At 42.2% G+C, this 13,629-nt stretch overlaps 1 protein-coding gene across 3 annotated transcripts; it reads right to left on the bottom strand.

Moving 5' to 3' along the window:
• Positions 1-453: 453 nt before the first annotated feature.
• zdhhc8a (zDHHC palmitoyltransferase 8a) lies at positions 454-13,021 on the bottom strand. 3 transcript variants are annotated; one of them, XM_080874258.1, is made up of 10 exons: positions 12,536-13,021; positions 6,129-6,250; positions 5,866-6,046; positions 5,030-5,202; positions 4,813-4,915; positions 3,432-3,523; positions 3,218-3,341; positions 3,004-3,118; positions 2,309-2,421; positions 454-2,215 (listed from the first exon to the last, which is right to left on the bottom strand). In XM_080874258.1, the coding sequence occupies exons 2-10, from the start codon at positions 6,206-6,208 to the stop codon at positions 911-913; spliced, it is 2,286 nt and encodes a 761-aa protein (XP_080730384.1). In that variant the 5' UTR covers positions 6,209-6,250; positions 12,536-13,021; the 3' UTR covers positions 454-910. The 3 variants fall into 3 exon arrangements, with proteins under 3 accessions (XP_080730384.1, XP_080730385.1, XP_080730383.1); XM_080874259.1 differs by having other exon boundaries at positions 5,866-6,019; XM_080874257.1 differs by having other exon boundaries at positions 5,866-6,023; positions 12,536-13,020.
• Positions 13,022-13,629: the final 608 nt, after the last annotated feature.

Genomic DNA, 13,629 nt, shown 5'->3' with positions numbered 1-13,629 from the left:
ATCATCATTGCTAAACAAATATGTGTTCTAGCAATTTCTATTAAAGCCTGAGGTTTTTTATTATTATTATCTTTATTTATTTTGCCTTTTTCAGTTTTATTACACACTCTGCAGGCTTTCATTTATAGCAGGTGTGGTTAAACTTTACATAGAAGGGAAGTAAAGCACTTTATTCTCACGTCCTGCTGGAAATACTGTTATTTTGCTTGTGACGTGATGTGTCGCAGTCATATCAGAGTTTCGATTGGCCCAAACATGGCTGGCAGTAGAGACACAACTGCTCATTTTATAGGTTCCTATGAGTATATCCACAGTTTGTTTGTTTTTTGGTATTATAGAAGAATTTTATAATTTATAGCGAAATATTATTGTGAGACCCTTTATACTGAATGAACTGCTGGAACCCTGGATGGTGTTTTAGTGGCAATTCACATCACAAATAAATAACATAAGTGGAAATTACAAAATAGGTTTATTCATATAAACAGCTACAAAATTCTACTAAACAGGGAGTTTTCTTTTTTTGTTGTTCAGGAGGAGGCAAAGTGTATTGTTACACTGTTTCACAAAAGTATTATCAAATGACATACAAACAAATAAGTTAATCTGTATTCTTCACAAAGCTCTTCTGAGTTTATAGAGCTCCCTCTGTCTGTAAGAGGAGGCACAGCTATCCTGAGATTCACAGGGTTGTTTTTTTTTTATTTGTTCAAACTTACATGACCTTCCAAGAATATAGTTTCTATGTGTATCCATCATTGTGTATTTATTTGTCCCACACCCTCCTACAAAGGGAAGTCCCAAATGGCTTCTTATTTACACGCTGCGGAGCTGTGAAGACTGAGACTAACGCTGCATAGATGAGTCATTCACACCACCAGAAACATGACTCTTTTCTTCTTTTCTTTTTTCATTTCAGGGCTCCCAAAGTGACAGAGTCTTTCCCCTCGCCGGAGTATGGGAGAGAGGAACGTTTCGTGTTGGCATAGGAGGCGTACAGGGGGGCAGAGGAGGTTGAGGAAGAGGAAAAGCGGGGCAGGGTGGACGTAGAGGAAGGGAAGCCTGGGGCCGGCCTCTCGGGAGGGTAACAGGCCGGAGAGGAAGACCTGCCCCTGCTTTGTAGGCTGCTGCTGCTATTCTGCAGAGGAGAGCTGGAGGTTTTTGGACCATGTGTGAGAGAAGATGTTGACGAGCTGGAGAGAGGTGAGGTCCTGATGTTGTAACCTAGGACGCCCGTACTCATGAGAAACTCCCTGGAGCCGTAGGCTGGCGGAGTTGGTCCCCGGGAGCCCAGAGGTCGAATGTTGTCCGGTGGTAAACTTCTCCTGCTTGGGATGTCATAGATCCCCATATCAGGGCTGAAGAGCGCCTGGGTCCTCACCTGGCGACGGAGCATCCTCTCCCGCTCCTCCAGCTCCCGTCTCTCATGAATAGAAGCCATGATGGCTTTTGAAAAGTTATCATAGCGCGCAGCAGCAGACAGCGGAGGTGTCATGTCTGGAGGAATGAGATCCCGAAGACTACCTCGAGGACTCTGAGAAGCAGCATCTCGCATCGCCAAACCCAAAGGTGGGACATCTCGCGACATTACGCTTTGGGATGCAAGGTCTCTTGGCAACAGCCCTTGGAAAGCAGGAGAAGGGACTCTTTGAATAAAACCTTGGAAAGAAGGCGAGGCATCCCTGGAGGTTAGACCCTGCAAAGAAGGTGAGGGATCTCGAGGCTGAGGAGACTGTCTGCTGATGCCCATAAACACGGGACTGTATGTGCGAGGATGCGACCGCTGCAGGTTCCCGTCTGTGCCCAGGGTCATAAAGTGATGGGGGTAGCTGACTGGAGGGGCCCCTCTCTGAGCCATGGCCTGAGGGTCTGTAGGAATGACATTATCATAGGAGATGCTGCTGCTGCTGGTGTTGTGGTTGGCCAGCAGGCTGGAAGAGGACAGGATGCCAGGCCGGGGACTGGATTCCAAATTGTCAGCATGCATGGCTGGCAGCTGGGATTTGCTGCCACTGCGACTGGTGTGTTTCAGGGTGAGAGAACGGGAGTTCAGCGGCAGAGAGTTGAGCTGCAGCGAGCTGGAGACAGCGCTGGTCTGGAGGGAAGGCTGGACAGGCAGGCTGGCCTGTTGGCTGCATCTCACAGGGCTTCCTTTAGACTCAGAGTGGAGGTCAGGACCTTTGTTGCTCCCTTGCTGATCTGACGTCTTCAGCAACTTAAGCACAACAATACAAAACAGACAGCAGAGTCTTTCAGACACAAATCAAAACCAAAACTTATATACTGAGGAATAAACTCTGAAAGTCACCTGTTCTGGAGGAACAGGCGATGATCCTCTGGATATAGCCTCAAGGACAGGTCGTAGCTGTGGCACGGTGGGAATAGATGCAGGAAGGACGGTTTTATTATGATGCCCCGGATCTAAACAAGAAGTCAGCTTCAGATTAATGGCATGCAACAGCAAACGTATGGAATAAAACCGCCAATGCATCTGAGCAAAGATGGCTTAAAGGAGTTCTTGGTTTTTCATCATCAACAAATCCCATGGAAAAAAATAAAAAACAAACCAACAGTGCATTAGTTTGTCTCTAAATACTTTCCATAATCTCTCTAAAGCACACACGCCAAAAGCCCTCTGATAGATAATATAGATGTAAACCTATGAAAAGTGGGTCACAAGTTTCCATTTTACCGATTTCGAAAACCAAAAGTACTTCCAATAACAGAAGATGTATCTTTTTAAAAAAGACTTGATAAAAAAAAAACCTTTTAAGATGTAATTATTGCACATTTGGTGCAGTAATCATTGCAGTTTGCACAGGAAGAAGAGTATGAGCCCACAATCCAACAGTACATGTTTATTTATCAAATTATAATTAAGTCCTCAAAGTGTCCCTCTTTTCTCTTACTTAATTAAAAAAAATGTTACAAAAAATGTGGCCGCTTCACTTTACAGATGCATGCTTATCACAGGATATAAGCATATGTGTCATTTTAAATTACCATCCATGGCAGCTACTTGGCTCTTCAACAGACCGTGGTCTGGTTTCGGAGGCAGCGGCGGTGGAGTTTTCGGTTGTTTGATGTCTGACAGCTTGACAGCTCCGGTTGAGGTTTGCTGGCAGAAGAAAAAAAAAGCCAGAGACATGAGAGATATAGCTCATACATCATATATCACTTGATAAGTGTGTGAAAATATTAAGCTCTTCGTGCTTACCTTATTCTGGAGACTCTGTATCCCGTTGCCTCTGACTTTCACTGGCATCTGCCTTTCAATTTCTGGCCTCAAAAACGGAGGCTGAATGTGGATGACTGCTTTCCTACAGGGCCTTGCTGTGTACCTGGTGTCCCAGGACAAAGACAGACAGCAAAACAAAGTTAGTTTAAAGGTTTAAATTAAGCAGAAGATGTAGGAGGAGAACGTTTCTTACTTTGGAGAAATGGGACTGCAAACTAGATGCTCCAAGTTGTTACAGCAGCCACGTGTAAAAGGGTTTACTCCTCCCTGAAACTTTCCAGTTACCTGTGAAAATATGAGGAAGTATATTAGAGTTTTTACGTGTATACATACAGTACTGTGCAAAAGTCATACATTTTGCTATGAAAATGGGAAATAGCTGCAGTGATTTATTGAAATGTGCAAACCTACATGGAAGCACAGTCTTCAGTAATAGTTCCCCAGGACTCTGAAGGACATCAAAGCTTTTGTTCTGCTCTCTGTCAACATGATCCCACACTGCTTCAGTAATGTTGAGGTCCACTGAAGAGGCCGATCCATAACTGATAGCGTTCAGTTGTGTGCTTTTATATCAAGCTATACTTTTATAGTAATAGCAGTGTGTTTTTGTCATGCTGAACAGTAAAGATTATTCCCAACACCAGCAACTGAAATACAGCCCAAACCACGACAGAGCCTCCACCGTGTTTTGCAGACAGCTGTAGACACTCAGTCTTGTTCCTCTCTCCTGACCTCCACACATATTGACAATTTAAACAACTTCTCATGTGGATTCATCACTCCATCAGCCACTGATTTCTAGTCTAGTTCTTGTGTAATTTGGCATACCTCAGCCTTTTCACCTTGTTTCTCTTCCTTAAGAATGGCTTCTTGAAAGCCAGCCTTGCACTGAGACCATTTCTGATGAGGCTTCAGTGAACAGCAAATGGATCAGCTGAAGGGTCAGATGCATCTCTCAGGTCCTGTGTCAGTGCTTTGCTATATTTTCACCTATTTCATACGGACCTGACTTTATGATACTTAATACTCCATCTGCTGTAAGTAGTTTTTAGACTTGCCTCTTCTGTACTTCTATACTATTTTATGCTTGTCAAACTGTGTTATCTTTGGCATTTTTCATAGACTCGGCTAAAGAAATGGGAACAAATGATGTGCATTTGCCACAAGCTGCTAGTAACAAAGCACAGATACAGTTTAAAACTGATTCTTTGCCAAGTTGTCTGTCTTATGTAGATAGTTAGGTGCTTTTTTACACTTGGACAATTTATAGGTCATTGTTCAGTGGCTTAACAATATTTTTTAAAAGAAACATTCCTCTGGAAATAGTCAGTTAAAAGCCCTGGACTGAAAATAATTGAAGACAATCAGCCCTTGTCCAAAGGGAAAGTTTGAAAGACCCTCAGAAAACATGGAGAACTATTGCTTCAAGACAACTTTAAAAATTAAAATTCTGGCTCCTTGGAAGTAAATGACTTTTGCACAGAATTGTACAATACAACATCATTAAGTCCTTCAGTTTCATTCATATGCTTCTATGTTCCCAACAGTAATGTACATGTATGGAAAAAACTGACTTGTTCATTGGTGGTTCGTCCTCTGGATACCAGATACAAGTGGAATCCAGTGAGACCGAGGACAGGGATCAGAAACAGCCCCGATATACTGATCACTACCAAACTGGGAAAAGCAATGATAAGGAAAACTACTTCTAGTTAGAATCAGTTAGACAAAATAGTCAAAATATGCAAGCAAAGATAGCTGCACACATATATTGAGTGTGCATAAGGATACGTGACAGTGCAGTGCAGCTTCCATAATTCATCCATGTGGTGCAGCACGTATATGAGGCCAAAAGTGAAGACACCAATCATGTGAAAAGTCAGTGACAAGAGAAACAGAAAGAAGTAGCGGTAGTTTCGCCTCCCGATGCAGTTGTTCACCCAGGGACAGTGATGATCAAAGTCCTGAAAGATTGAGAAAGGGGGAAAAATACTAAAAATCAGTTTTTCGCTGGTATGGTGTAGAACAGTTTGTATGTATGTAGCATGAAACAGTATCCCGTACTGCAGCATTTATGGCTTAAGCTAATTTGCGATGCTGATTCAAAACAGGGCCTTTAAAATGCAAAAAGCACACAAGTACACCGAAAATTCTATAAAACACGAGCTACACAACAGAAATATAAAGACACAAAGCTCACAGCACAATAAAAACACAGAAAATGAGAGAAAAAATAAAAAAGGCAGCTATAGAACAGTAATACCTGCTGTGCTTTGTAAACACATACTTTTCAGTAGATGCTGTCTGAGCCCGTTTTTCAAATTGTATTTCTACTGAGTCCACAAAGGATCTGAGGAAAGGATTAACCTGATTAATGAGATCTCTCCCTCTCTCTCTCCAACACCCTCTGCCCATCATTCACCCTGCAGAAATCCCCCTTATTGACTTTCCTCCTGACACACTGCTACACTCACTCAGAAGCAACAACTCATTTTCCCTCTTGATCTGTCCCTCCGTGCCTTCCACACCCTTATCACACAATTCCTCCATTTCAATTTCCCACCGCATTTGTTTTTGTGTTTTTTGGTTTTTTACCCTCTCAATCATCTAGTTTTTCTTCCGCTCACCTCCACACAGTGATCACAGATGCTGCAGTGGGAGCAGCGTGGAGGTCTGTAGAAATGGCAGGACGCGCACCACTTCATCCGCACCTGGACGCCCTTCACGTTCACGTTCTTGTACAGCGGAGCGCGGAACTCATCATCCTTGTCTTCATCCTCGCTGGCTGGGAAACAAGATGTGAAGTTGCTAAAATAAAACTCCCAAATAAACTAGTGATCTAGTCTGCTGTAAACATAATAAACATGACCCCTTCGCTTTGATTACTAACCCACTGGGAGCACGCCGGCATCCATAAAGGTTGCCATGGTAAAGTTGGCCAGCACGAAAAGGAAAAGGACGGCACAGCATGGCGGCACCGCAGGGCAGATGGTCAGAGCCAGCCACGGGCACCTGAACACAAACACACACATGAGAATATTCATAAACACAATTTCCTGCAGTTGCACTTATGCAAATCCAAATTCCAGCTGTAATAACTGGATGGGTGTTTTTGAGCCCTGCAAGCATGCAACACTTAGAGGTTAATTTTAACGCAGCTATCAAAATTTAAAAAAAAAGAAAACGATTGTAAGGGATCATCTTCATCCCATTTATTGTGATGAGAGCTGTGGATTCCAAAAGTAATTGTTTACAGTGACAGATAAGCATGTATTAGCGTGTGCTCAGCAGTGCCCACAACAGGAGATTAAACGATGGAGGTCTCTCCTTGCACAGAATCCTTCTGCACCTTGTGCCTCGTTACACAGCAGGGTTTGAACGATAGATAACTTTAATTACCGAATAATCTGTCGATGACTTTTGAATCGTTTACTCTTTAAAAAGTCAGAAAATAGAACGACAGCCACCGCGACATCCCTGATCCCAGCACAATGATGTGAAAGTTAGTGTCTATGTGATGAGGCAAAACAAAAAAAGCTGCAGATAATTACCCTACTAACTCATTAAATGTTCAGCCCTCTAACAACAGCCTGCACACTGCTACTAGACAGAGAACTACAATAAAGGGTGGCTCATATGGATATAACTATTAATATTATAACTATAATAAGCAATTAAATGGACAGAAAAAATGTCAAAAGAAGATTTGGCGGATTTAACGTTAAGTTGGATTTTGATCTGTTTAATTGCATAAAATGTTGCAAACTATGAGCGCTACTAACTAATTAAAACCGTTGTGAATGATTCTACTCTACTGCATGAGATTAGAGCGAGAGAGAGACTAATATCCACTGGATTATGTTAGCAGTGTTTGATTGAACATCAGTTGATTGGACTATCTACTCTATGAGTCTTTTGCTTATGGATTTATCAGTATGGGTTCAGATCAATAATAAAATACTATAACATGATGTATCTTTTAGGACTGAAAGGGAAAACGTGTCAAAACAGGTTACGTGATTTATTTATTTATTTCGAACATGACTTCATGGAACATAGTTGATTAAAAACGAAGTCTGATTTAAAGTGAAAACGCCACAAAATTAAGAGTCCTCCAATCCCCAAACCCCCCTCTCAAACCTACCCACCAAACCCACACCCAGGCTGGTTTTAGGGCAGGGGTGGGGGAGGGGTCTCACCCCGCAGGAGGAATGCCTGCTGATGCCATGCCAGCTGCAAACACAGTAATCCCTGGATTATGAACTCTGGATTACAGACAATTTCTGTCAGTCCAGTTCATTGTGGATTCCTCACATCAGATGCTTAACACACAGAATACGCAGTCAAGGCGACCATATATCACACAACATGATACTATATATTCTATAACATGGCATAAAGCCACTACATTTATTGTTGTGAGGGAACTTCTCACAAAACTTGCAATCCTTGTTCAGCGCTTTCAGAGCAAAACACGTCTTTTGAGATATGAAAAAATGCCGCACAATGAAAAGATTTGAATCTTAAAATATAAAAATATGTGAGAAAAACATTAAGGAGCAGAATACGAGCCTCCAGCCCACATAGTTTTTTAGGGATTTGTGTCCAAGTTCTTCTCACATAGTGTGGTCATGTTTCACGTCCTTAAACTGTCATAGTTTATTGGTTACGTTAAGCAGAGTAACACTGCTCATTGTCATTTGCAGTTATCTCTTAAATTACAAGCACAAACCACGTTTTAACCGAAGAGAAGCTAGATATGGACCAGACTGTAATGTGGATGCATCCACCAATTGATCTGAGACCATCTGGACCGCAGGGAGGGACAGTTCATTACGCCGCAGGCCCTACCTAATGAAACAGTCTGGGCAGGGGCGCTATTAAATCACGCAGAACAGTAAGCTGCTCTGCAATCTGCACACTGCGCTCATCCCTGCAGTGGGTCAGTGGCACGGCACTACTGCCAGTAGCCAGGGCTCCTTTTGTGAGCGCTGCAGTTACATAAATGACATCATAATCTGTCAGATTTCTAGAGACAATAGCCGTGCAGAAAATGCCGCTCGTGAATACATTCTCCACACGCAGTGTGAATGCATTTTTGCACCTTTAGCTTGGTGTTTTGAATTTCAGTGAAAAACTTAAAATAGCAATTTATCAATAAAATGTCAGATTAATGGGATCAGTACACTCAAAGGTTTTGGTAGTGCAGCATAAACTTGGTCTAGTATGACCGTGAGAGGCTGAAGGTGATCAGCCAACTTTGAAAAGTCTTTACTGTGTAAGTTATTTAAGCGTTAAGCATATTATAACTGTCTTCGTTTGACTATTGTGAAATAGTCAACTGCTGCTAATAAGCAGATCACATGCAAGATCTTGAGAAATTTAAAACCAGGATTTTTGGAGTTAGGGGCCCATTTAAGCAACTGTAGCTTTTTTAAATGTCAGTATTTGTCAATGCAAAAATGCTTGCATCCTAGCAGACTGGAACACAGCACAAGGGGGATTTCTGCTGCTCTTTCTCATTTCTGCTCTTTGTTGGTGGTCTGGCAGTGTTCAACAATGCACCACACCTTAAACACTGACCCAAACAAAAGTTCACGGTCAGAGGAACAAAAGCAGGAAACCGGTTAACTGGTGAATTTTATCAGGCAAAGGAAGACAAAGGAGCCGCCACGGATATAAAGGTCGTCCTCTGACACTCCCAAAGCCCGACTGGAACCAGAAATGAATGTATGCATGCTGGTACTGCTAATGCTCATAGAGAGCTGCTGACGCTGATAATTGCATGAATATTAGCAGATGAAAGGAGATGTGGCTGCAGGGTAACTGCGATTTCTGGAGAGGAATTTTCATGTCACCTTGCTCTGGTTTAAAAGCTAAAAACACTTTAAAAACATGAACAATGATACTGTGAATGTGCACGTGAGCACACACAAAGGACATAACTTCAAGGGTGCAAGGCCGTCCTGGCTGGTATTCTCTAACTACTGTGTGTTTCCATGATTCACAGGAACCAAAACGATGATGTTATGGCAGATGACAACGATGTCCCTTTGATTCAGTGTTACAGGGGACGGGCTGAACAGAGTGCAGCACCTGTCCATCTCTGCTTTTCGAGGAAAAAATATATGATAAACAAGCTATTTAACCGGCAGTCCACAAAACTCAGTGTCTGCTGTTTATTCCTCAAACAAGAGGTTTCTGCTTAAGGCAGTTGTGAGTGACCTTTAAGTCTGCTTTAGCTGCATGCAGTATGTACGACCGCACAGCTAGAAGAGCATTTTAGACACTTACATTAAATTGCACAAATAATAACAAAATGTTATACTGTTGGTCGGTAAGACAGACATATTGTTTTGTTGTTTATCTAAAGATTGGGATACAGTCTGTGGGATTCAGAGGTCCTGTGGTCAGAATATGTCGATCTCTGTTCTGCAGAAATGTGATAATTAATTAAAAGTGTATGTTATAAGGTCGCTTCAGCTGACTTGCACTCACTTTCAATCACTTGCAGTGTCCTAGTTTTGCTGGTTTGGCATTGCAGTCCCAATTAAGCAGTCTCTTTTCAATCTATCATGTCAGGAGTTCATCGACTTCTTTTTTCTCTCATAGGATATAGATGGTCTGCAGGGATGCTCAAGAGTTTCTGGCCTATGAGCTCTATGTCTCTATACGTCTCAGGCCTGAAGAGTTTTCCCCGTTTGCAACATCTCTGTATTCTAACATTTAAAAACTTCTGAATAAAGGAAATCATTCCACATTAAAACACTCCATAATAAGAATGCAATACAGAGACAATGATCAGCCCCAGCATCAAAAAACACTGAGCATTGCAGTTGATTTTACTTTGATATGCAGCACCCACTTAAACACTGTTGCACCCCACCCACCAATGGGAATGATGCTCCAACAGCACCAACCTCACACAGCTGTACAATGTGACCATAGACTGTATATAAAAGAAGGACATGGCTTCCGTGTGTGAGAGGTGAAGCCAATGCATTTCCCACATCCCATGATGCACTGAATGTTTCTTCTTCACTCAGCTCTTTTCACTGTGTGTGTGTTAATAAAAAACTTTGCATTTAATCATTAGTTATTATTAATCTCTGACTCTCTTCCACAGTGTGTCTTTTGTCCTGTTTTCCTCCCCTCACCCCCAGATGGGAGAGTTGAGGCTGAAATTTATGGTTTTCGGGGGGGTTTTATGGTTAACTCAGTCTTTTCCCGTGTTGTAGTTGTGTGTCTTATTTTGAAAGAAATATTTACGCGTTACCATAGCGACCAGAGAGCATTAAGGGGCAGAGAGGAGGATGTTACTCTCAATGTTGTTGGTGCATTTCAGGAGGATGCTGCTAATAAAGTTACACAATTACACAGTGAATTTGCATTTACTATTATATTTACAAAATACCACAGTGTTTGTCTAGGTCGTATCATTTTATTTAGTTCTATTTATCCGCGACACCTTAATCACCAGTCCGTGAAAATTTTGTCGGACATTAAACCACTCCACGGTGCAAAAAAGGTTGGGGACCGCTGCTTTAAAGAGGGCCTAACTTGTGGGTGACATGGTGCCACTGTATGCCCCTTGTTTTTTAAGTTAGATCTGAGCTAACACACCAAGGCCAAAATGCTCGGCTTGAGGCTTAAAAGCTGGACTTCACAAACCAGTGGGTGGCCTAATGGCAGCTGTGTCTATGTATGTGTATAGACAAATCTCAAAAATTACTCAAGAGCAGAGCCCAGTCTCCTCAACCTCCAACAATCCCAAATCCAATCCAACTGACCATCCACAAGGTGTACCAAAACAAACCAGAGACTCCACTCCTCAACACACATGACCCAAAGGTTCAGCTGTCAATGTTCTGGTGCCAGCACCACAGGATACCCCTAAAGGTCACTTATTCATGCCCTAAATAATTAGATCTCCTTCAGAAGTACAGGAAGAACCGAAAATATTAGGCAGATGGTTTTAATGTTGTGGCTGATCCACCCACACGGATTTCTACAGCTACATCTCTGCAGATTAACCAGATTAAAGGTGCATAGTTTTAAACAGGAGAGCAAGAATTTAATTTTCACATTCTTCTAAAGCAGGGATATTTAAAACATTTCAGTCACATACACAGGAAAAATATTGCAGGAAACTATCAAAGAAAAAGGAATTGCAAAACTATCCCTTCGCATTTACAGTAAACATTTTCACTTATTCGGACTCTTATCTCCAAATAACCTATTGTGAACTCAAAGATTGCAGACTTGGTTTTCCCAGATGGGGGATGACATGACATCAACCAGAGGAATCTAATCTCATACCCCCAATCTGGTGTCAGATTCCAGTGGAAACAGTGCACAGCCTGAGAATAGAGAGAAAAACTAGGGCAGATATGGCTACAGAGATTGAGGGGTCAGAAGGCTGACATATAGCCTATGATGTGGGAGCCTGCAGAAAGTCAATGATGAATATGGAAAAGCTTTATTATTTAGTGCATTAGTATTACTTTGTAGTTCTCTGTGTAGCTTTGAAATGTTTGAACAAATTACACAAATTTATAGTCATCGTTTAAATTGGATTCTCAGGGTATTATAGAATATTATATTCAAATTTGGCTTGGGTGGAGTCTTTTCAGTCTTGGACATAACCTCAATTTCCTCACAAATAGGTCAAAGCCAGTATGACTGAAACATCATCTCTAACATCTCTATTGCATATTTAAAACTATATTTTCTTTAGTTTGTCACATATTGCGAGAAACCTTGCAGTGAATTTCCAGGGCTTTTGCAAGAGGGGTAGCCTCTTTTGATTTCCTTTAGCTAAATTTATGACACATATGGGTCACGGTGACACACTGAGACATGCTGATTGTGGGTGGCTTATCCCGTAAAGTAACTGTGCTCACACTTGGGTCCTTAGGGTGCACCGGGCAGGCGCCCAGACCCAAGTCCAAACTGCCAGCTAACCAGGTCAGATGTTAGCAGCCCCGGCGGGTCTGCCAGCAGAGTGAAGACAGTGCAAAGGAGAGGAAATTTTGCTCTTTTTTTAACAGCTTCTTGGATTTTCAAAATAAAATGTTAATTTAAAAACGGGAGAATAAAAGTGGAGTAAATTGCATTCAGTTTAATAATCTTTAGCTGTGCCAGAGAGGACACTGGGGGTATGTGTGATATTTTTCTAACGCTTAAACAGATCTATTTGATATTTAGTAGCTGTGGATGACAGGTGTCTGAATGCATGGCTCAGCTGAATGATCCGTGCAGTAAAACACCAGTTTCCCGTGACTCTTTCGTACTTACGTGAAGACGAAGAACAGGGAGGAAGAGCCGACCAGGAGGCAGGCGGCCGTGCACACCGGGATGAAGGCGCTGGGTTTCAGCGAGTCGGCGCCGCTGGCGGGCATCCTGTCCTCTCCACGCTCATCAGTGTCTCATACCGACGAAACGCACGGCGAATACACCGCAAAAGTCCCTGCTGGTTTGTTTGCAAAGCCCTTCATAAATCGCAAAACGCCGAGAAACGACAATCATAGTTAAGGGGTGAGGAAGAAGAAAAAAAGCCCGAAAGCTCAAAAAAACAAAATACAAATAAAAGCCCGCAGAGCCGCTCCTCACTCCTGCGTCCCGGTTGGTCTGTCCCGGCCGCCAGCAGCGCACAGATGCCGCCTCTCGTCTGTCCCAAAGGTGGTGCTTTTACTCATCAATGACGTGAAGCACTACTACACTTGGCCGACTGAGACCCCCTGCTGTGATCTCATGAACTACTTCTTTTCCTCCAGTTCTCCCACCATTGTTGCACATGACCACTGCTGCTCATACCAGTGCTTAATAACACCACTGAAATAAGATCGGTGAAGGGTTTGCAGTGATGAAGTTAGTAAGTTATTTACTGGTGCGTGTAAGAAATTCGTTCATTTTCACTTAAAAAATTCACTAAAAAATTCTTTGCCTTGTCTTGAAGGCTTTTCAGGGGTGTTTCCACTAGGCAGGAGAGGGCGTGAGGGAGGGGGTCCCGGAAATCGCAATAATCAGAAATTAATTGTGCCCTGTGTCCTTTTACAGATTTATTACGTTAAAGTGGCAATCATTTTGTATTGATTTGTAAAGTGAAAAAAACAGCATTTAGTCGTTATATCTACGATAAAAATTTGTTTAAAGGACCACATGCGCAAAAGTGTCATTCCACATAATGAGTATGTGTAGGGGCAATTTTCAAAATCGTGCACACTGTATTATTTTAGCTTTGTAACCAATTATCTTAGTTTCTTGCTGAGTAATTTGAGCTATAATAATGCAATTTATCAGCAGATTAATAAAAAAAATACATCTTTAAAAACTGGGGGGAGGGGCTGGTGCCACCTCTACCCCACCAGACACGCCCCTGCTGTGGTTTA

Source organism: Rhamphochromis sp. 'chilingali' (genome assembly GCF_963969265.1).
Source record: "Rhamphochromis sp. 'chilingali' genome assembly, chromosome: 2".
NCBI classification, from domain to species: domain Eukaryota; kingdom Metazoa; phylum Chordata; class Actinopteri; order Cichliformes; family Cichlidae; genus Rhamphochromis; species Rhamphochromis sp. 'chilingali'.
Note: the sequence above shows the minus strand (reverse complement) of the source record. Positions and strands in the feature narration are given on the sequence as shown.

What these genes read in the sequence shown, in the direction of transcription:
- zdhhc8a (XM_080874257.1), bottom strand. Translation starts at nt 12,639, where the DNA reads ATGCCCGCCAGCGGCGCCGACTCGCTGAAACCCAGCGCCTTCATCCCG. An exon ending in TCCCTGTTCTTCGTCTTCAC is followed by an intron (nt 6,251 to 12,535) that starts GTAAGTACGAAA and finishes GTTTGTGTTCAG; the next exon opens with GTGCCCGTGGCTGGCTCTGA. An exon ending in TGCCGGCGTGCTCCCAGTGG is followed by an intron (nt 6,024 to 6,128) that starts GTTAGTAATCAA and finishes CTTGTTTCCCAG; the next exon opens with CCAGCGAGGATGAAGACAAG.